The following is a 23,133-nucleotide window of genomic DNA, read 5'->3' on the forward strand; positions in this document are numbered from 1 at the left end:
TGAAGTTGGCCTGAAGCTGATCTAAAGTTAGCCTGAAGTTAGCATGAAGTTAGCCTGAAGCGGGTCTGAAGTTAGCCTGAAGTTAGTGTGAAGTTTGCCTGAAGATGATCTGAAGTTAGTCTGAAGTTTGCCTGAAGCTGATCTTAAGTTAGCCTGAAGTTAGTGTGAAGTTAGCCTGAAGCTGGTCTTTAGTTAGCCTGAAGATGATCTGAAGTTAGCCGAAGCTGGTCTGAAGTTAGCCTGAAGTTAGTGTGAAGTTAGCCTGAAGCTGGTCTGAGGTTAGCCTGAAGTTAGCCTGAAGCTGATCTGAAGTTAGCCTGAAGTTAGACTGAAGTTAGCGTGAAGTTAGCCTGAAGTTGGTCTGAAGTTAGCCTGAAGTTAGTGTGAAGTTAGCCTGAAGCTGATCTGAAGTTAGCCTGAAGCTAGTGTGAAGTTTGCCTGAAGATGATCTGAAGTTAGCTTGAAGCTGGTCTGAGTTTAGCCTGAAGTTAGCCTGAAGCTGATCTGAAGTTAGCCTGAAGTTAGACTGAAGTTAGCGTGAAGTTAGCCTGAAGTTGGTCTGAAGTTAGCCTGAAGTTAGTGTGAAGTTAGCCTGAAGCTGATCTGAAGTTAGCCTGAAGTTAGCGTGAAGTTAGCCTGAAGCTGATCTGAAGCTGAAGTTAGTGTGAAGTTAGCCTGAAGCTGATCTGAAGTTAGCCTGAAGCTAGTGTGAAGTTTGCCTGAAGATGATCTGAAGTTAGCCGAAGCTGGTCTGAAGTTAGTGTGAAGTTAGCCTGAAGCTGATCTGAAGTTAGCCTGAAGTTAGCGTGAAGTTAGCTTGAAGCTGGTCTGAAGTTAGCCTGAAGTTAGTGTGAAGTTAGCCTGAAGCTGATCTGAAGTTAGCCTGAAGTTAGTGTGAAGTTAGCCTGAAGCTGATCTGAAGTTAGCCTGAAGCTGGTCTGAAGTTAGCCTGAAGCTGGTCTGAAGTTAGCCTGAAGTTAGTGTGAAGTTAGCCTGAAGCTGATCTAAAGTTAGCCTGAAGTTAGCCTGTGCATTTGTTGAACAAAATATTTGCATTTTTTTTTCATGTTTGTATAACATTACAGTTGTGAAACAGTTTGTGTGTGTTTCTGATTATTGAGACTGAATTAACTCCATAGAAGCTGGACTGAATTGGATCTGAACTTAGCCTGAAGCTGATCTGAAGTTAGCCTGAAGTTAGCGTGAAGTTAGCCTGAAGCTGATCTGAAGCTGAAGTTAGTGTGAAGTTAGCCTGAAGCTGATCTGAAGTTAGCCTGAAGCTGGTCTGAAGTTAGCCTGAAGTTAGTGTGAAGTTAGCCTGAAGCTGATCTGAAGTTAGCCTGAAGTTAGCCTGTGCATTTGTTGAACAAAATATTTGCATTTTTTTCATGTTTGTATAACATTACAGTTGTGAAACAGTTTGTGTGCGTTTCTGATTATTGAGACTGAATTAACTCCATAGAAGCTGGACTGAATTGGATCTGAACTTAGCCTGAAGCTGGTCTGAAGTTAGCCTGAAGTTAGCGTGAAGTTAGCCTGAAGCTGGTCCGAAGCTCGTCTGAAGGCAGGACTGGGCGGAACGCCGCAAAGCAGAGGCGAACTTCTGCCAGCGGCGCTGATTGGGCGAGATCCGCTCACACACAGGAAGGCCCCGCCCACCCATCCTCATCCTCCTCGGCTCTGATGAAAACATCGGTCTGAGGCTGAAACGGAAGCCGCGGTCCCTCCCGCTCGCCGTCCGTGGATCAGATTCGGTGTTTCTCGCGTGTTTTCGGGGAGAACGGACCCCCCCCCCCCTCTATCAGCTCCGCCGGAGCTCATGCAGACGGAGCGGGGCGACGCCGGGCTGTGGCGGGGCTGCGGAGCCGCATATCCGGCCGGGAAGCTCAGGAAGGACCGGTGATGAGGATGAGGCCTCGCTGGAGATGAAAGCAGCGCGTGAACGCGCGCGTGGAGACGGTGAGAGGTGTTTCCTTGGGCGCGCAGGGTGGGGGGCATGCTCATGTTATGCTGTAACTTATGAGGCCCGAGGAGGTTCCTCTGGAGAACACCGACCCCCTCCGTGCATCCCAGAACCGGAAGTTCTGGATCTGTGGGTTGGATACCTGTGGTTCTGTGGGATTTTGGGGTGTAGGTTCTGGTTCCGGGTCAGTGCTGTGGATGCCCATCCTGACCCGCCTTCACCTCAGAGGTCTGGAGAAAACCGTCTGATGTACCGAGGACGGCGTTCATCAGATCACACCTGCAGCAGCGGTTGCAGGTTTGAAAGCCCTCATCCCTGCGTCCAGCTCCTGGTTGCCATGGTGATGGGGATTCTGGGAGAGGTGTTGTGAGGCCAGGACCTTCCCCAGGTTTCAGGGCGGGGTCACATGAACAGCTCCATCTGTACCAATGGATTTCCTTTGGGTTCTGGTCCACGCCGCTGACTGACTGAGTGACTCCGCCCCTCTGGCATTTCCAAACAGGAAGTGGCTTCAGCCAGAATCCCATAGACTTCTGTAGAGAAATAACCAGCTGTTGGTCATTCTATTGGTCAGAGTCTGGATGTGGAACCTTTTTCTGGATGATCCTATTTTTTTCTGTAGTTCAAGTTATTCAAGTTAGAAACCGACCAATCAGATGCCTCAGTAAAAGTAGGAGGAGCCTGCTGGCCCCCCAGTGCAGCATTCAAACCGATTGGCTGACAGATTTTGCAGAGCGTGCTTTGAAGGGGTAGGGGTGGGCCTTCCTACAAGCTCACTCCTGATTCGTCAGCCAGTCCAGTTCTCTGACAGTGAGCGGTTCGCACCGACAACAGGAGACCTGGATCAAAGCAGGTTTGATGAACTAGAACCAGAACCTTCTCTAAACGTTTCTTCTGCTGGACGGACTGTAGTCTGTGACAGACTGAGGAAGAGGAGAGGACGAAGAGGCCTCCTCAGAGGAATGTGAGCGTGTGGGGGGCAGGAAACTGTCTCCACCCCCTCATTGTTCTATTCCTGGATCAGCAGGAGCAGACCTGTGGCTGACCCCTCGGACAGGACATTCAGACCATGTGGGAACAAAACGGCATCATCTGCATAGCGGTTATGTCCGGTCTGAGGGCTGCTCCAGTGTGTCTCCAGTCTAAGCTTTACTGGGAGGGGTGGGGGGTGCTGGTCCCAGCAGCTCTTAAACTCTAGTACCATCGGTTGTTTATGGTTTTCTTCATTTAAAACAAACTGCACTTCATATTTCGTGCAGAGAAATAGAAATGATGTCGTCTTAAATCAATTTTTCTGGAAGATCAACCTTAAAAAAGTTTTCTTTTTAGGTTATTTTTTGTTTTGTTTGACTCAGGGGTCTGTGATTGGTTGTCTTGTCTTTTCTATTGACTGAAGGGTCTGTGATTGGTTGTCTTGTCTTTTCTATTGACTGAAGGGTCTGTGATTGGTTGTCTTGTCTTTTCTATTGACCCTAGGGTCTCTGATTGGTTGTTTTGTATTTCTATTGACTGAAGTCTCATTGGTTGTTTTATCTTTTGGTTTGACTGAAGGGTCTCTCATTGGTTGTCTTGTCTTTTCTATTGACCCTAGGGTCTGTGATTGGTTGTCTTGTCTTTTCTATTGACCCTAGGGTCTGTGATTGGTTGTCTTGTCTTTTCTATTGACTGAAGTCTCATTGGTTGTTTTATCTTTTGGTTTGACTGAAGGGTCTCTCATTGGTTGTTTTGTCTTTTCTATTGACTGAAGGGTCTCTGATTGGTTGTTCCATCTCTTGTGTTTCACAGTTGGAGGATGACCGTGGTCTCGGCCGCACATCTCCTCTTCCGTCTGGACTGATGCTGGTCCGGCACACCTGTCCCTCCGTAACCTCCTGCTCCGTTCGGCTGCAGACACGCCTCTGTTGGTGGAAGCTCGGTTGATGGGCGGACGGATGATGAACACTGCCTCGCTCAAGCGATGAGGACGCATGAGTACCGGCAGAGCTGCTCCATCTTTGTTCTAGTTCCTTTTCTGCTGGAGGACTGAAGACTTTCTTCCTCCATCATTTGCTGTTTCTTTCTTCTGCCCCCGTTTCACACCACCACTGCCAATACCCCCACCTGACAAAAAGTTTCCTCCCTTCAGCCATGGCAGCAGCTGCTATGGCTTCCTCCTCGGCCCCCCCATTATCATCTTCTCACAGTGATGGAGGTCGGGATCCCGTCCTGACGGAGCGCCGACGCGGCCTTCCCTCCCGGCCGTACACGATTGGCCCTGACGGCCTCCACACCCTGTCGGAACAGGAGGCCCCTTCCTCCTCCATGACAGCAGAAGGAATGGGGGCGGGGCTCCAGCGGGCCAACAGCGACACAGACCTGTTGACCTCGGAGGGCCGCTCATCGCTGACGGCGTCCACGTACCAGTTGACTCTGGGCCACGGGCAGCTGGTCATATCCTGGGACATCAAGGAGGAGGTGGACGCCACCGACTGGATTGGACTCTACCACATTGGTGAGCCCTTCCAGAACCTGCTGTGGGTTCACGCCCCTGTGATTATGTCAGCATGCCTGAATAGACCTAAGTTGGGTGTTGGGGGGTGGGAAGGGTTGTAGATGACCCGATTCATATGGACTATATAGTAGAGATGCATAAATCAAACCAAACACTGATCAGTCCGCCCAGACCTGGCCCCTGATAGGATCTGTCCTCTGAGAGGTCACTGACCCACTTTCTGATCAGCTCCTGACTGGCCCCCTGTTCTGCCCCCTAACCGTCCCATGACCTGCCGACAGTTGGTGGTCGATACGTCAATGGTTGAGTTGGGGTTGATACTCTCTTATGTATGGAAGTAGCGCCATGCTAACATGAAAAGCAGCAGAGGAAACATGAATTTGACAGCATTTCTATCAGCAAAGGCCAAACTGACACAATATTTCCATCAGACATTCCCGCTAAATATGACGTTCATACACAGAAATTAGGACATGTAAGTACACAGGTCGAGGTTTTAAGTAAACTGAAACGACACAGGGAATAAGTGTCGAACACAAGAGGATAAGAAGGCCCAAAATCCAGGAGATCCCTCTAATGTGTCAGTATTGAGAACCCCGCCCCGCGGCAGTGGCTCAGGCGGTTTAGTGGGTCGTCCAATGATCGAAGGGTCGGTGGTTCGATCCCCGCTCCCCCCAGCCAACTGTCGTTGTGTCCTTGGGCCAGACATTTCACCCTCCTTGCCTCCAGTGTGGCTCCACTGGTGTGTGAATGTGCATGAATGTCCCGGTGATGGTCAGAGGGGCTGTAGGCGCCAACTGCCAGCCACGCCTCTGTCAGTCTGCCCCAGGGCAGCTGTGGCTACAACCGTAGCTACCATCACCAAGTATGAATGAGGAGTGAATGAATAATGGACACAATGTAAGTGCTTTGAGCGTCTGGAAAAGCACAGATAAATCCAATCCATGATTATTATTATTATTATTAGTACTAATTGATTTCAGCTCCTTTAATCCTGATTGATGGATTTGTCATTTCTACTTAATAAGAATGCAAAGAACTCTCCCAAAATCTCTGTAATCTTATCGTTAGGGCACATCCTGATGGATGGTTAGAGACGTATTTCCTGAATGCTATATGGGCCGTAAGCTAGAAAAACCAAGAAAACCAATTTCACCTAAGGCTAGGGATGGCGAGTTTAGCTCAGGCTGTGTAGTTTAGCAAGTACCTCTGGTATTTTATGACTGATTCCCTGTACTTGTACAACAACTGGTATAAGCCCCATTTAGATGGCTATTGGGCTATAGAAATAAAATTGAACTGCAAACACAACAAACTGTAAGATCCGTGTCCGAGGAGTCCAAAGAATAGTTCTCCAAGAGCCAAGAATCCCTTCGGCAGACCTTGTGTCAGCAGGTGCCATATTTTAAGGTGCATTAAGGGAGACACAAGAGCAAAAGATAAGTCCGTCAGTTTGGAACACGCTACATGTTAGCCACGTTAGAGTATTCACATGACCTGTAACCTCCAATCTTCTTAGTAATACGTAACAAAAACACGGATTCACGTTAGTACTACAAAAAGCAGGTTGAGGCTCAGTTAAAGTTTGGACGATCATTTGGAGAAGTTTCTGGATTACTGGGAGACCAGAGGATGGTTACATGACTGACAGTCTACACACCATGTTTAGAGAAGAAATGGCACCCCCCACCCCATAACAGCATTCCAACAGTTAAGTTTGGGGGTGGAAGCATGGTGGTTTGGGGTTGCTTTCCAGTAAGGGGCACTTGCAGACTTCATGATGTTGAAGGAGAAATGTACCATGAAACCAGTGAATGGGTTCTACCCGAGCTTCTTCTCTGAACGGGTTATACTGTAGATTGTCGACATCTTTGTGTGACTGTAAGCTCTGACCAGGAGTCTTTGGTGAAACACTGTTGACGTTTGACAGACGAGACGTGTGTGGCAAACATGTGGGACTCCAAGAACCGCGGCGTCAACGGCACCCAGACAGGACACATCGTATGGAGGCTGGAGCCAGAACCCTACTTTACAGAACGTGAGTCTGTAATCTGCCAAAGGACCCCACACGCCTAATGTGGGTTTAAAACCAAGAGGGGAGGGGCTTCAGATGAGAAGGGACAGCCTAAAGTTGGTCTGTTGGTGATCCGGTATTGATCTGCCTGACGGTGGTCTGTAGGGACTAGTTTGTGTACAGCTGGGTTTCCTAATCAGACGATAGAAAGCTAACCTATGTTTGTCTCCGACAGCGGAAACAAAGATCTGCTTCAGGTACTACCACGGACTGAGTGGAGCTCTACGAGCGTCTACACCCTGCATCACCGTCCAGAATCCTGGAGTTCTGGTACGTATGTCTGCGGGCTGCTGTGTGTTTTTTTTGTTGTGTGTGTACATGTGTTTTCTGCTGTGTGTGTACATGTGTGTGTACACGCGTTGGATTCATCCATGTGTCAGAGGCCTCACTAACAGGCCAGTCGATACCAACCACTAGGGTTTGGTGAGAGGAGCTCTGCTGACGTTTATCAATCGTTCCAACATCCCAGCGTTTGGTTCGGTTCGTCTCCAGGTGAGGAGTGAAGGTGAACGGGAGGAGCCGTCGGGCGGGGAGCTCTGTCAGAGGCTGGTCACCTTCACCATTTCAGGTAAGGGGAAGCAGAAGACCGTGGAGTCTCTGAGGAACGACTCCTGAGGTTCTCCCTTTCAGACGTCAGAGCCGTGGGACTGAAGAAGGGGATGTTCTTCAACCCCGACCCCTACCTGAAGATGTCCATCCAGCCCGGCAGGAGGACTGGCCTCCCCAAGTTCACCCACCAGGGTCAGGAGAGGCGCTCCTCCATCGTCCTCAACACCACCAACCCCGCGTGGCACGGAGAGGTCAGTGTGGGTTCTGTGGCTCCGCCATGGTGGTGCCAAACCACCATGACGATGAAGAGTGTGTCTGTGCCGCAGAAGTTCACCTTCGTGGCGCTCCTGAGCGACGTGCTGGAGGTTGAGGTGAAGGACAAGTTCGCCAAGAGCCGGCCAATCATTAAGCGCTTCCTGGGTCAGCTGGTTGTTCCTGTTCAGAGACTCCTGGAAGGACAAACGCGCACGTGAGGGTCTGCGTGCACGTGTGTGTGTGTGCATGTGTGCTTACGTGAGGGTCTGCGTGCACGTGTGTGTGTGTGCATGTGTGCTTATGTGAGGGTCTGCGTGCACGTGTGTGCATGTGTGCTTATGTGAGGGTCTGCGTGCACGTGTGACCCGTTGGATCAGTGTGCGTTTTAGTGTTTGTGCATGTTAGTGAATATCTACAGTCAGGACCATCAATATTTGGACAGACACACATTCTGTCTAATGTAGTTTCTGTCCATTACCACAGTGAATTTGAAATAAAACAACTCAGATGCCATTGAAGTGCAGACTTTCAGCTTTTATTCCACGGGTTGAACAAAAAGATTGTATAAAAATGTGAAAAACTAAAACATTTTTTAAACACAATCCCTTCATTTCATGGGCTGGTAAGTCATTGGACAAATGAAGTAACTGCAAACCAAATGGTCATTCCTAATATTTGGTTGAAAAGCCTTTGTTGTCAATGACAGCCTGAAGTCTTGAACTCATGGACATCAGCAGATGCTGGTTTTCTCCTTCTGAATGCTCTGCCAGGCCTTTACTGCAGCAGCAAACAGTTGCTGTTTGTTTGTGGGCCTTTCTGTCTGAAGTTTAGTCTTCAACAAGTGAAATGCTGCTCAATGGGTTCAGATCAGGTGACTGACTTGGACATTCAAGAATATTCTACTTCTTTGCTTTAATAAACTCCTGAGTTGCTTTGGCTGCATTCACCTGGATATGCGCAGACAGTCTGTCTCTGAACACCTCAGAATTCATTGGGCTGCTTCTGTCCTGTGTCACGTCATCAATGAACACTAGTGTTCCAGTGCCACTAGCAGCCATGCAGGCCCAGACCATCACACTGCCTCCACCGTGTTTTACTGATGATGTAGTGTGCTTTGGATCAGGAGCTTCTCCACGCCTTCTCCATACTTTTCTCTTGCCATCATTCTGGTAGAGGTTGATTATGGTTTCATCTGTCCATAGAATGTTTTTCCAGAACTTTTTTAGATGCTTTTTATCAAAGTCCAGTCTAGCCTTCCTATTCTTGAGGCTTCTGAGTGGCTTGCATCTTGCAGTGTTCCCTCTGGATCTTCTTTCATGCAGTCTTCTTTTATGGTAGACTTGGATATTGATCCGCCTACCTCCTGGAGAGTGTTGTTCACTTGGTTGGCTGTTGTGAATGGGTTCCTCTTCACCATGAAATGATTCTGCCATCATCCACCACTGTTGTCTTCCGTGGACGTCCAGGTCTTTTGGCGTTGCTGAGTTCACCAGTGTTTTCTTTCTTTCTCAGCATGGACCACACTGTTGATTTAGCCACTCCTAATACTGTAGCAGTTTCTGGCATGTTTTTTTTTTCTGTTTTCTCAGCTTAATGATGGCTCCTTTCACCTGCATGGAGAGCTCCTTTGAACACATGTTGTCTGTTCACAGCAAAATCTTCCAAATGCAGCACGAGTCCTCTAACCAACTCCAGGCCTTTTATCTGCTTCACCCATAATGACATAACAAGGGAATTGCCCACACCTGCCCATGCAATAGCATGAAGTCAATTATCCAATTACTTACCAGCCCATGAAATGAAGGGATTGTGTTAAAAACGCTTTAGTTTTTCACATTTTTCTGCAATCTTTTTGTTCATCCCATGGAATAAGAGCTGAAAGTCTGCACTTCAATGGCATCTGAGTTGTTTTATTTCAAATTCACTGTGGTAATGTACAGAAACTAAAATAGAAAGGATGTCTCTCTGTCCAAATATTGATGGTCCTGACTGTATATGCATGTCTACAGTGAGGTCAATAAGTATTTGATGACTTGGGTTAAACAACTTGAATATTTGGTCCAAAAACCTTTGTTACCAGTTCCAGAGGTCAAACGGTTTCTGTAGTTCTTCTCTAGGTTTCTACACACTGCAGCAGGGATTTTGGCCCATTCCTCCATACAGATCTTCTCTAGATCAGTCAGGGTTCAGGGCTGTCACTGAGCAACACAGAGTTTCAGCTCCCTCCAAAGATTCTCTTGTGTGTGTGACTTTGTGTGTGTTTCTTAATGTCACTATGTGTATCTTTTTCTGTGTGTGTGTGTGTGTGTATCAGGGGTTGTGTTCCACAAAGCTCTCTCTCTTTGTCGTCTGCACAGCGACCACGAGCTCAGCTTCGGGCTGAGCCGCCGCCTCCCCACCGACCACGTGAGCGGCCAGCTCAGCTTCAGAGTCAGCCTCACCTCTCCTGGTTCTGAAGGTGGGTGGTCCTGAGCAGAACCTGCTGCAGAACCGTCTGCAGAACTCTGTGTCCGTGTTGTAGAGGAACGCTTACAATGCTTTCAGCAACACAAACACACACACCCCAACAGTCATGGCCAATCAGCTGAAGCTCTGGTGGTGGTTTCCATGGTGACGCCACGACTCGTTTACAAACGCTCCCTCCTTCTGCCGCCCGGCGCTGACCCGTCTTCATCATAAAGCCGTGACTCGTGATGATTCTGACGGGTCTGATGGTTCTGATGATTTTGACGTTCTCTGAGAACTCCTGGTCTCTCCGGGAGAACGATGTAGGTCAAAGTTCATCAGAGACCGACCCCGCCCCTCTCCCCTTACTGTGCAGAAGCAGCCGTGGATCTTGGAGCGACCGCGCTGGGGGGCGCTGAAACGCCGTCAGATGATGAAGACCTGCCGCACTCTTCCTCCCCTCATTGCGTGTTCGAGCCATCCCTGTCCGGTCCGGAAGTGGGCCGCCTGAACGGTTTCTACGGCGACGGCACCCTGTGGTGTGAAGCCAGAGAGAGGGGAGGGGCTTCAGGGCCCCACTGCCAGAGGCAGGTGTCCCTCAACGACTACCTGGACGCCATCGAAGCCCCTCCCAGCATGGGGGGGCGAGCGGCGCCTCTGCCAAGGCTCCGCTCCAGTTTCCCCACGGACACCCGGCTCAGCGCCATGCTGCACATCGACTCGGACGAGGAGGAGGACGCGGCGGGTCGGCGGCAGGAGGCGGAGCCACAGCAGAGCGCAGCCGCCGGGTCTGACGACCCTGAAGCCGGACCGGAGGCCGGTGTCTCAGGGACGGGCGGGTCTGCCGCAGAGCTGTCACAGGTCCAAACAGAACCGGGCTGTTGTGAGAATGATGGGGCCTCTGGCTCCTCCCACGGACCGCTGTCACCCATCCAGGTGGGTCCCTGCTTCCTCCTGTCTTTCAGGGGGGGCATCCGTGTCACGGATCTTCTCCCTTTCAGGAGGTGGATGCTGGGAAAGAAACGGCTCCAAAGGCAGAGGAAGAGGGGGCGGAGTCATCCAGCAGCGAGGCCACCGGGCCAGCCGGAGCGGCCCCCACCCCCAGCAGCAGCGCAGGGGTCACTGTGGGGGGTTCTGAGCCTGGTAAGGGGGCGGGGTTAGACTCCTGCCGGAAACCCCGACCGGACTGACAAACGTTTACATGCAGGAGCTGAGGGGGGCGGAGCCCCGGAGAAGGGAGGAGCCGTGTGGAGGAGGCTGTCTGAGGGGTTGGAGCAGAACCAGGACAAATCCAGAACCAGGAAGGATGAAGCCCGGACCAGGCCTGGGGAAGGAGAGACAGGTGAGTCCTACAGATGCCCCCTTCCTTTGGGGTACCAGCCCCCCTGGATGTCCCGCCCATCAAAAGAGGGACGCTCATACTCTGTAGTGAACACCACGGCCCAGGGAAGGTGCGGTCGACCTCTGGCCACAGGGTTACAGGTTTGAATCCCTGAGCCCCTCATTGCTCTCTGTGGCTTGGTTAGCACCTCAGATGGGAGCTGTGGCAGCATTGGTGCCGGCACAGGGGGGGTTTGTTTAAGTAAATAACAAGTATACATAGTCTGAACTACAAGTGTGTAAAGTCTTACTGTAGTTATTATATATTTTAAACCTAAAATGATTTAGTCTAAAGAAGTAATGAGTCAGTTTACTCCCTACACTACACGTACATAGTCTATATTATAGTTTCTGTATTTATACTCAAGTATACTTAATCTAATATGTATACTTTTATGGATTAAAAGAGATTTCATTTGCTCAAAAGTCACACTTTGTGTGCGCGCGTGTGTGTGGATGTGTGTGTGTGTGCGTGCGTGCATTTGTGTGTGCGTGTGCGTTTGGATGTGTGTGTGCGTGCATGTGTGTGTGGATGTGTGTGCGTGCGTGGATGTGTGTGTGTGTACGTGCGTGCATGTGCGTTTGGATGTGTGTGTGGATGTGTGTGTGTGGATGTGTGTGCGTGCGTGGATGTGTGTGTGTGTGCGTGCGTGCATTTGTGCATGTGCGTTTGGATGTGTGTGTGCGTGCGTGCATTTGTGCGTGCATGTGCGTTTGGGTGTGTGTGTGTGTGCGTGTGCCTGTGTGCATGTGTGTGTGTGTGCGTGCATTTGTGCGTGCATGTGCGTTTGGATATGTGTGTTTGTGCGTGCGTGTACCTGTGTGTGTGGATGTGTGTGTGCGTGCGTGCATTTGTGCGTGCATGTGTGTGGATGTGTGTGTGTGTGCGTGCATGTGCGTTTGGGTGTGTGCGTGTGTGTGTGGATGTGTGTGTGTGTGCGTGCGTGCATTTGTGCGTGCATGTGCGTTTGGATGTGTGCGTGTGCCCGCGTGTGTGTGGATGTGTGTGTGAATGTGTGTGTGCGTGCGTGCATGTGCGTTTGGATGTGTGCGTGTGCCCGCCTGTGTGTGGATGTGTGTGTGGATGTGTGTGTGTGGATGTGTGTGTGTGCGTGCGTGCATTTGTGCGTGCATGTGCGTTTGGATGTGTGTGTGTGTGCGTGCAGGCGCTGTGGCTGCCGGCGGCGGCCATCAGTCCGTCCGTTCTCTGCCATCGGTCCGTAATGATATCAGCCGCTACCAACGGGTGGATGAAGCGCTGCCTCCGGGTGAGTTGGGCTGCTTTCCTTGGTGTGTCTGCGTCACGCTCACTTTAACTGTGGCGCACGGAGGTGGGAGTATTATTTCACATAAGGGTGATCTGGCTAGAAGGGCTGATCAGACAAAGACAACCAAAGACAGAAAATGAGGCGGGAAGACATCCTGACCGTTGGTGACCCGGCGGTTCTGGACCGTCTCATCTGCTGCTTCCAGACTGGGAGGCTCGGGTCGACAGCCACGGCCGCATCTTCTACGTGGACCATGTCAACAGAACCACCACGTGGCAGCGGCCCACGGCGCCCCCCGCCCCACAGACCTTTCAGAGGTCCAGCTCCACCCAGCAGATGGAGCAGCTGATCCGCAGGTGAGAAGAACCAGAGTCCCGGTCCCAGCGGTGAGGTCTGTCAGGTGTGTCCTGAAGCAGAACTTCCCTTTGGTCAGGTACCAGAACATCCACAGGACCATGACCAACCACTGCAGAGCCGAGGAGCAGCCGGCAGCTGAGCTGCAGGGAGACGAGGTGGAGGCTCCGCCCCTCGTTTCAGGTTACACATGCAAACTACACATGCGTGTTATCAGTCCTGCTGTGTGCGTCCTTCACGCTCTGCTTCTGCCTCCAGACCTGCGCAGGGACAGTGGTCAGTCTGGGTCCAGGTCTCGAGTGTCCCTCCTCCAGTCCCCCAGCTGCAGGTTCCTCAGTAGTCCAGACTTTTTCACTGTGCTGCATTCAAACCCCGTAAGAAATGGTAGCTTCTCTCTGCTTGTGGTGTGAATGATCCATGTGGGACTGGTCTACATGTGTGGGGGTTCTCCTGGACTGAGGTCACACTGATGCTGAGTGATGGTTGCCTTACAAACGTGATGGTGTTGAGGAGCTGAAACGTTGGTCAGACCTGACTGAACGCTGCTCCAGTGGAAGGTGGTGGCATTTCTGTTCTAAGATGGAACCTTATCTCCTCAGAGTGCCTACCGCATGTTCTCCACCAACACGTGTCTGAAGCACATGGTCAGTAAGGTCCGCCGGGACGCACACCACTTTGAGCGGTACCAGCACAACCGCGACCTGGTGGCCTTCCTCAACATGTTTGCCAACAAGCAGCTGGAGCTGCCCAGAGGCTGGGAGATGAAGCACGACCACACGGGCAAGGTGGGTCCACACGCCAGCCAATCACAGCGAAGCAACGTCTGCTAGCATGAACGGGCATGAGTTCAGATACATGGGGTCCTCTCTAGGAGGATCAGCATTTACGCAACGACAGTCCTCGTTTAAGGCACCGTCCAAACCAGGAACCAGTGGCATCTCTTCATACCAGCAGGACTTTTGGCACAACACTGTTTTTGGTCTGCTGTCATAAAACTGACCACAGAAGAAAAACAAAATGGAGACCACCTCCTAAAATCTCCATGTTTCTTATCAGAAAGTCATGTGACCTGTGCCAACCTGCAGTGAAAAACCACAGTCCAAGATGGCGGTTTGCCTCCAAACAACCAAAACTATGGTTACGAAACTTCACAGCTATAGCTCTTGTTCTGCTGGTCACACACAGGGTTGTAAAGTGCGGGCTCCGCCTACTGTTGACCCCGACAACAATGTCCCAAACAAGCCATTATCATGAACCTCCCTTCACCATGCTGGCTGGCTCTGTCAAACGGTTGAACGAAAACCGGTTAACTGTGTTCCGTCTCCGTGTGTAGTCTTTCTTTGTAGATCACAACTGCCGCGCCACCACCTTCATCGACCCCCGCCTGCCAGTCCAGAGCGCCCGGCCCCCCAGTGTGCTGGCTCACCACCAACACTTGACACGGCAGCGCAGCCACAGCGCCGGAGAGGTTAGCCCCCGCAGACGGGTAAGACTCCACGGGGTCACCGTGCCTCGGGCTGCTGTTCAGAGGGGGGGTGTTGGTGTAGATGCTCACTGGACCTTCCTTTGCAGTGGAGGGAGGACTCCCGGCACGCCGGGCCGGCAGTGCTGCCGCGACCTTCAAGCACCTTGACCTCAGCCGGGCGGGGTCAGGTCCAGGAGGCGGTGCCAGCAGGTGAGTGGACACCTGCAGAAGAGATTTTCTCCATGCTGCAATGACCCCAGGGGCATTTGAAAATACCCTGCATGTTTTAAAAATGGCCTCCTCAGGGAATGACTTACAAACCAGCCACCCCCACAACTGCCCCCCTCAGGGGCAGATTTGAAACATCTCCCCTGTAGGGGCAAACATTTCAAAAGACGCCCCACTGTCCGGGGCATGTTTCAACCCCGCTTGCGGTGGATTGGGGCTGGACTCAAACTTTCGAGTCCTTCCACCAAAGATCACACTGGTTCCTCAGGGGGGGGGGGGGGGGGGGGGGGGGGGACAGGGACCCCCTTATTATCAGGCCAGTCCAGGAGGACGGTCCTGGACCTGAGCCCCCACACCCACCCTAACCGCAGGCCTTCTCCAACCAACCAGGACGTTCTTGTGTCTGCAGCTTACAACGAGAAGATCGTGGCGTTCCTGCGTCAGGGGAACATCTGCGAGATTCTGCAGGAGAGACAACCCGACCTGAGCCGGAACCAGCTTCTCAGGTATGTGCACGGACACACCTGCAGGACCAGAGGAGCAGGGTTTGGAGTCATTCCTGCAGTGTTCCTGTCCCTTTTTGTCTCCTCGTTGCCATGACAACAGGGAAAAGGTCCAGCTGATCCGCTCAGACGGCGTGCCGGCCCTGAACCGGCTGTCCGGAGACGCAGACCTGGTCATGCTGCTCAGGTAAGCTCTTCATGACGTCACAGGAGCGTCCGTGTTGGACTCCGACCCTGTCTGTGTCTCTGCAGCTTGTTTGACGAGGACATCATGTCCTACGTGCCCCCCCACGCCTTACTGCACCCCAGCCACTGCCAGTCCCCCTGGGGGTCGCCTGCGTCCTCCCCCCAGAACTCGCCGGGTAGGGCCGACAGTCCTGATGAAGCCGCAGTGTCGACGAGTGGAACCTGACTGAAAATATGTGCCCCCCCCCCCACAGGCACTCAGAGGGCCAACGCCAGAGCCCCCGCCCCCTACAAAAGAGACTTTGAAGCCAAGCTACGCAACTTCTACCGAAAGCTGGAAACCAAAGGTTACGGCCAGGGTCCCGGGAAGCTGAAGTGAGTCCCCCCGCCCCGCCTGTGCTGTGGTGGAGTGTCCAGCATAGAGCTGTGACGGTGTCGGATTTTTGATCACCGCGGTGATGAACCACCAGGGGGCGCGGTTAACTGCAGCCCCCCCCCTAGGAAAAAAGAAATCCCCCGGTGGCTGCATTGGAGATAAACACAATTACAGCGTAGTATTCTTCATTAACAAATAACAGTAACAACTAACTACGGTACTACCTATCTAACTAATGAACTAACTATGTAGGTGTTGTAGATTGACTGTGACTGTGTGAGCGTGCTGCGTCTTGTGTGGGACTGGGAGGGAGGTGTGCACACGTCTGTTGGGGGTGTGTGTTGATTCTTCTGCTCTCTAGATGCACAGGAGTTTCACCTGTGCTCTCTGGTACAGAGATCTTCTCAGAATATTAAATGTTGTCCAGTAATAAACAGACTGTGGACACCTCGTCACCTTTCTGGTAGCCTTGAAGAAGGCGGGGCAGGAGGCTCCGCCTTTGTTTATACAGACATGTAACGTCACGCTGAACAAAATAGTTCCCAAACGAAACATGTAGTGATATTCATGGAAATCTAACAGCTAGGGTTGTGCCGATGGACGATATCATCGTCCATCGTGATGGGTGACTGACATCCCGATGGAGAGACCACCATCGTGATGCCACGCCCCCGCCACGTTGCGAGTCGACACCATAAGCCGCGGTTACATGTACAAAATATCTTGATGGGATCAATGGTCGGATTAGAATCCAACCGTGTTCATGGGCCCAGAAAAATGTTTTCAGAATATAAAAACGTTCACTAAGGTCACACTTTCCGTCGGAATAAATCATTCGCACATGCGCAGTAGGGTTTGAAAACCGGAAGGATATAGATTCCGCCGAGCGGCTTTTTTTTTCAAACTTTATTGAATGTAACAATTCAATACAAAACAATGTTAAACATATTGACATGTCAGCTCGGTAAAATACGAGACGATCTTCTAAACGTGCCTTTAATAATGTTACGGTTATTATGAAACACCTGTTCGCTCATCATTTGAATTTTAATCCGTGTGGTCAGTGCTTTTTCTGAACGAAGCCAGGATTAGCAGTATGCTAACACGGGCTAACAACATTAGCTTTGGGTGGTGCTGCTTGCTGGCTGCACGTAAACATGTAAGAATAACATCAGCCTTTATTTAGTCGGGACACGACTGGAAACACAAATCCGCGTGATTGTTTGACTGTTTTCTAAGGACTGAGCGACATTTCTGCTTTGAAGCTCAAACCGCTGTGTGTGCTGACGATCCGAGCTGTGCTCAGACACACACTTTTAGACCCGGTCCTGAGTTCGGTAGCTAGTACCCCTAGAGCTGCGGGACGGGTCGCAGTCTTAAATCTCCCACACATAACACTCATGTAAACCCCCCCCCCCCTTCCCATCAAACACAAAGCTGTAAGTCCGCACTCCGCCGGTCCACTTCACTAGTGAAGTGCGGGAGCGGACTACTTCTTTTCTATTTTGTTACTTTTTTTGTTAAAGTCACTTCCCTCCGTTTATACTGGATCATCGCGGATTAGTCATTAGTTGGGAAATAAAATGAAAAAAGCAAAAAAGCGAATAGCAGTTATATAAGAACGAAAAATGTAAAAATACCCCCACCCCCCACCCCCGACGATGCCATCGTCCATCCCGATGGTTGACGGCAAACATCGTCAACGGCCAATTTAAGGGACATCGCCCAACCCTACTAACAGCGCGCGTTCATGACTGAGAACAGGTGAATACCCCCCCCCCCCCCCCCAACACAAAATCCTCCGGCGGGGGGCCGTGTCACGCACTTAAGAACCCACGCAGGTTGTAACGGAAATGAATAGGTAGAACGCAGTAAATTTGTCGTATTTCCTCACAAGACAGAAACCTATTTTGGTGGAATGAGGACGTGTGTGTGTTTGTTTCTGAAACAGCGCACGTGTGTGTGTGTGTGTAAGTGAAGTGAGCATGTGCCGCGTGCTTCTCTGAGACAGTGACAGCAGAGAGAAGGAGAAGAGTGATAAAAGGTTTCCCATAGAAACCCTTGAAGTCTGAACACAGGACTAGCAGACAAAGTAAATTATCAGCAAAGATGAACATGTTTAATGTGTTTATTATAGTTCCAATCACGCAGCATATGCAGAACTTTCAAAAAAAAAGTGCGGTCATCACTGCAGTGATGCAGTTATCGTCACAGCCCTAGTCCAGCATGCTCACCTTCCTGTGTGTCCCTCAGGCTCAGCATCCGGAGGGACCACCTGCTGGAAGACGCCTTCAACCAGATCATGTGCTACTCCAGGAAGGACCTGCAGCGCAGCAAGTTCTACGTCAGCTTTGTGGGGGAGGAGGGGTGAGTATTTGAGCAGGGGGGGTTGGGACACGAAGCTACTCAACCTAAGCCTTGACCCGTACGGTTTGGGGTTGTCCGGATCCCTGGAGGGTCATTTAGGGGAGCGCCGGTGTGGCGACCAGGTCTCATGAGGCTCGTACCACCACCTCAACATGACAGTGGAACGTACCATTGTCCAGAGTGTGGATGAGCAGTGGAACAGACCATTGTCTGGTGTGTGGATGAGCAGTGGAATGTACCATTGTCTGGTGTGTATGAGCAGTGGAACGTACCATTGCCTGGTGTGTGGAGGAGCAGTGGAACGTACCATTGTCTGGTGTGTATGAGCAGTGGAACGTACCATTGCCTGGTGTGTGGAGGAGCAGTGGAACGTACCATTGTCTGGTGTGTGGATGAGCAGTGGAATGTACCATTGTCTGGTGTGTGGATGAGCAGTGGAATGTACCATTGTCTGGTGTGTATGAGCAGTGGAACGTACCATTGCCTGGTGTGTGGAGGAGCAGTGGAATGTACCATTGTCCAGAGTGTGGATGAGCAGTGGAACGTACCATTGTCTGGTGTGTATGAGCAGTGGAACATACCATTGTCCAGTGTGTGGATGAGCAGTGGAACATACCATTGTCCAGTGTGTGGATGAGCAGTGGAACGTACCATTGTCCAGTGTGTGGATGAGCAGTGGAACGTACCATTGTCCAGAGTGTGGATGAGCAGTGGAACGTACCATTGTCTGGTGCGTGAATGAGCAGTGGAACGTACCATTGTCCAGAGTGTGAATGAGCAGTGGAACGTACCACTGTCCAGAGTGTGGATGAGCAGTGGAACGTACCATTGTCTGGTGCGTGAATGAGGAGTGGAACGTACCATTGTCCAGAGTGTGGATGAGCAGTGGAACGTACCATTGTCCAGAGTGTGGATGAGCAGTGGAACGTACCATTGTCCAGAGTGTGGATGAGCAGTGGAACGTACCATTGCCTGATGTGGAGGAGCAGTGGAACGTACCATTGTCCAGAGTGTGGATGAGCAGTGGAACGTACCATTGTCCAGAGTGTGGATGAGCAGTGGTACGTACCATTGTCCAGAGTGTGGATGAGCAGTGGAACGTACCATTGTGTGTGTGGATGAGCAGTGGAACGTACCATTGTCTGGTGCGTGAATGAGCAGTGGAACGTACCATTGTCCAGAGTGTGGATGAGCAGTGGAACGTACCATTGTCCAGAGTGTGGATGAGCAGTGGAACGTACCATTGTCCAGAGTGTGGATGAGCAGTGGAACGTACCATTGTCCAGAGTGTGAATGAGCAGTGGAACGTACCATTGTCTGGTGTGTGGATGAGCAGTGGAACGTACCATTGTCTGGTGTGTGGATGAGCAGTGGAACGTACCATTGTTTGGTGTGTGGATGAGCAGTGGAACGTAGCACCAAAGTGGAACAGTGGAACGTACCATTGTCTGGTGTGTGGATGAGCAGTGGAACGTAGCACCAAAGTGGAACAGTGGAACGTACCATTGTCCAGAGTGTGGATGAGCAGTGGAACGTACCATTGTCCAGAGTGTGGATGAGCAGTGGAATGTACCATTGTCTGGTGTGTGGATGAGCAGTGGAACGTACCATTGTCCAGAGTGTGGATGAGCAGTGGAACGTACCATTGTCTGGTGTGTGGATGAGCAGTGGAACGTACCATTGTCTGGTGTGTGGATGAGCAGTGGAACGTACCATTGTCTGGTGTGTGGATGAGCAGTGGAACGTACCATTGTCTGGTGTGTGGATGAGCAGTGGAACGTACCATTGTCCAGAGTGTGGATGAGCAGTGGAACGTACCATTGTCTGGTGTGTGGATGAGCAGTGGAACGTACCATTGTCTGGTGTGTGGATGAGCAGTGGAACGTACCATTGTCTGGTGTGTGGATGAGCAGTGGAACGTACCATTGTCCAGAGTGTGGATGAGCAGTGGAACGTACCATTGTCTGGTGTGTGGATGAGCAGTGGAACGTACCATTGTCTGGTGTGTGGATGAGCAGTGGAACGTAGCACCAAAGTGGAACAGTGGAACGTACCACCAACTACGTTTTTGTGCCAAAGGCTCCCATAGACATGGGGACATGTCCCATGGAGGTGTGTTTATGACACGTTCTGGTTTAGTTCATCTATTTCCAACAACAGATGAACGTCTCAGTGAGAACTAGACTCATTCTTTCCCAGTTTCACTGTTTTCTACGTCAGTGTTCTCCTTTGGGAACATTTGTTTGTCTAGAGGGCTCAGAGAACACACCTGCATTCATGTAGATACACAATCTGAGGGTCAAAGGTCACCATTGTCACACACTGGGTCTCCTGAAACACCTTTGTGTGTTTCCTTGTCTGTGTTACAGACTGGACTACAGCGGGCCTTCCAGGGAGTTCTTCTTCCTGGTTTCGAGGGAGCTCTTCAACCCTTATTATGGTCTGTTTGAGTACTCGGCCAACGACACCTACACGGTTCAGATCAGCCCCATGTCAGCCTTTGTGGACAACCATTATGAATGGTAATACACTCAGACACACACAGACTCACACAGACACGCTCACACACCACACACACACACGTGTCCTGGTTCTCTGGGTTCAGGTTCCGGTTCAGCGGCCGGATTCTGGGTCTGGCTCTCATCCATCAGTACCTGCTGGACGCCTTCTTCACCAGACCCTTCTACAAGGGTCTCCTGCGCATGTGAGTGCACGGGTGGTCAGAGGGCCTCCTGGGGTGGGACAGGAAGTAAGGTGTGTTCCTCCTGCAGCCCGTGCGACCTGACCGACCTGGAGTACCTGGACGAGGAGTTCCACCAGTCGCTGCAGTGGATGAAGGACAACGACATCGAGGGCATCCTGGAGCTGACCTTCACCGTCAACGAGGAGGTCTTCGGACAGGTACCCGTGCTCGCGGCGGGCCCCTGGGTGGGCCCATGGGGGGGCCCGCCTTCACCGGCTTCTGCTTGTAGATCACAGAGCGGGAGCTCAAGCCCGGAGGGGGGAACATCCCGGTGTCGGAGAGGAACAAGAAGGAGTACATCGAGCGGATGGTGAAATGGAGGATCGAAAGAGGAGTGGTCCAGCAGACCGAAAGCCTGGTCCGAGGGTTCTACGAGGTAAACGGCCATCCAGCCCCATCGCCACGGCGTGCTGGCACCGTCCTGACTCTCACGGCTCTCTGCAGGTGGTGGACGCCAGGCTGGTGTCCGTGTTCGATGCCAGAGAGCTGGAGCTGGTGATCGCTGGGACGGCAGAGATAGACCTGTCCGACTGGAGGAGCAACACGGAGTACCGAGGAGGTAAGCAGGGGGGCACAGTGGGGGGCCAAAGGCCAAGCTGCAGTGACCGTGTCGTCTTCAGGTTACCATGACAACCACATCGTGATCCGCTGGTTCTGGGCGGCGGTGGAGAGGTTCAACAACGAGCAGAGACTGCGGCTGCTGCAGGTGAGCTTGTTCTGATGGACCCTCGGCGGGCACGGTCAGGTGACTGACGGCTCCGCCCCCCCTCCCTCAGTTTGTGACCGGGACGTCCAGCATCCCGTACGAGGGCTTTGCCGCTCTGCGCGGCAGCAACGGACCCCGCAAGTTCTGCGTGGAGAAGTGGGGGAAGGTCACCTCCCTGCCGAGGTGAGGTCACGGTCCCCACCTTCAGCTGGAGCCCCCCCTGCAGGGCCCAGAGAGGGCTCCCCCATGGAGCACCAGCTGACACTCCTTTATTAGCACCTGAAGTCCTCCCTCTCTGTGGCCCCTCCCCCTCTCTCCCCTGCAGGGCCCACACCTGCTTCAACCGTCTGGACCTGCCCCCCTACCAGTCCTTCTCCATGCTGTTCGAGAAACTGCTGACGGCGGTGGAGGAGACCAGCACCTTCGGGCTGGAGTGAAGCAGACCTTCCTGGTCTTTTTGTAACAGGTGAACCACTTCCTGTCCGAGGAACCGACCCCGTGCAGGTGAACCACTTCCTGTCCGAGGAACCGACCCCGTGCAGGTGAACCACTTCCTGTCCGAGGAACCGACACCGTGCAAGTGAAACTCACCTGGGCCTTTTACTGCTCATCGTTTTTTGTATTTTGGAGCAAGAACAATCAAATAAAAGTCGCACACCAAACCTCCACAGAGTCCGGATGAGTTTCTGGTTCTGACCTGGGGGTTACATAACACAGAGTCCCACCTGTTCCTGGTGCAGAGGTAGAGCGGTCCACCCCTGGTGGGGAGATCGCAGGTTCGATTCCAGCCTTGTCTGCCTGAGCTGTGATCGGTAACACGTGTTCAAGCCACCACTTCCCACCTTTCGGGCTTCCGTGTTCCAAACTGGCGTACACTCTTTGCTACTGAAGTTTCTACCTCACTTTTTGGGCTTCACGTCCAAGAAAAGCATCCATCAAACACTGGTTGAAGGCTAAACATTAGAACATGCTACCGCCCCAGTGAATAAGAAACAGCTTAGAACAGGGGTCAGGAACCTTTTTTGCCGAGAGAGCCATAAACGCCACATATTTTTAAATGTAATTTCGAAAGAGCCATACAATAATGTAGTGTCCCTTCCCCACACTGAGGCACGGAGACTTAACATCATTTAAGGTTCTTTATTCTGGTTAATGTAGACCACAGCAAACGCCGTACAACTAATTCATCAACTCCTGAATCTCTCCCGTCGACACGAGAGCGCTTCTCCCAACTTTATATTCCCCCCCTCCCGCTCCAGCCCTCCCATTTCCCTTATTCGGCCCATAGCTGAACCCCATTGGTCCAAACTACCTAACAACAGGCTGAGCGACAGAACTGAGAGCCAATCAGATCTCTGCTTGATGCGTTCAATGAACTCCAGAACTTTAACGCGGCCCAACAGCTGCCCAGTTAAACTCAGTCCGCGACAATATGTTTAAAACTAAATATACAAGTGAATGTGTGCATTTGATGTAATTTCAACATTTCTAAAGTACAATAAGTCTGTGGATTCTTTTTAATAACATTGTTATGCTGTTGCTAATAAATGATGAGTATTTCTCGTGGTAGTTTTGCTGATGGTCTAGTCTGGTTGATCCGTGGTGAGTTTCTGCTTCATGCAGGCGTTGAGACTTTAAACGTGATCTTAGGTCTGAATGTTCTGTAGATGTGAGAAAAACTGCTCACATGCAGACATGGAACCAAACACACACTCACACGCCGCAGTGAGTGACGGGCAGTGGGTTTTACGTTTTTACAATCCCTGCGCGATTCACCTGC

General features: G+C 51.5%; 1 protein-coding gene across 3 annotated transcripts; it reads left to right on the forward strand.

Moving 5' to 3' along the window:
* The first annotated feature begins 1,656 nt into the window (after positions 1-1,656).
* On the forward strand, positions 1,657-22,019 carry LOC101169094 (E3 ubiquitin-protein ligase HECW2-like). 3 transcript variants are annotated; one of them, XM_023963813.1, is made up of 32 exons: positions 1,657-1,959; positions 3,749-4,454; positions 6,385-6,492; positions 6,704-6,798; positions 7,021-7,096; positions 7,159-7,328; positions 7,404-7,546; positions 9,690-9,790; positions 10,154-10,713; positions 10,779-10,920; positions 10,985-11,119; positions 12,324-12,425; positions 12,631-12,781; positions 12,859-12,962; positions 13,038-13,153; positions 13,379-13,564; positions 14,113-14,265; positions 14,352-14,454; positions 14,882-14,978; positions 15,079-15,162; positions 15,228-15,337; positions 15,416-15,536; positions 17,791-17,904; positions 20,274-20,426; positions 20,510-20,608; positions 20,676-20,805; positions 20,877-21,023; positions 21,092-21,206; positions 21,268-21,353; positions 21,424-21,536; positions 21,679-21,819; positions 21,858-22,019. In XM_023963813.1, exons 2-31 carry the CDS (start codon positions 4,091-4,093, stop codon positions 21,788-21,790), a joined length of 4,290 nt encoding a protein of 1,429 aa, XP_023819581.1. In that variant the 5' UTR covers positions 1,657-1,959; positions 3,749-4,090; the 3' UTR covers positions 21,791-21,819; positions 21,858-22,019. The 3 variants fall into 3 exon arrangements, with proteins under 3 accessions (XP_023819581.1, XP_023819582.1, XP_023819580.1); XM_023963814.1 differs by having other exon boundaries at positions 21,896-22,019; XM_023963812.1 differs by having other exon boundaries at positions 1,658-1,959; positions 21,679-22,019.
* Positions 22,020-23,133: the final 1,114 nt, after the last annotated feature.

The sequence above is a fragment of the Oryzias latipes genome, chromosome 2, assembly GCF_002234675.1.
Source record: "Oryzias latipes chromosome 2, ASM223467v1".
Taxonomy (NCBI): Eukaryota; Metazoa; Chordata; class Actinopteri; order Beloniformes; family Adrianichthyidae; genus Oryzias; species Oryzias latipes.

What these genes read in the sequence shown, in the direction of transcription:
- LOC101169094 (XM_023963813.1), top strand. Translation starts at nt 4,091, where the DNA reads ATGGCAGCAGCTGCTATGGCTTCCTCCTCGGCCCCCCCATTATCATCT. An exon ending in AGAACCCTACTTTACAGAAC is followed by an intron (nt 6,493 to 6,703) that starts GTGAGTCTGTAA and finishes TGTCTCCGACAG; the next exon opens with CGGAAACAAAGATCTGCTTC. An exon ending in TGTGGGGGGTTCTGAGCCTG is followed by an intron (nt 10,921 to 10,984) that starts GTAAGGGGGCGG and finishes GTTTACATGCAG; the next exon opens with GAGCTGAGGGGGGCGGAGCC.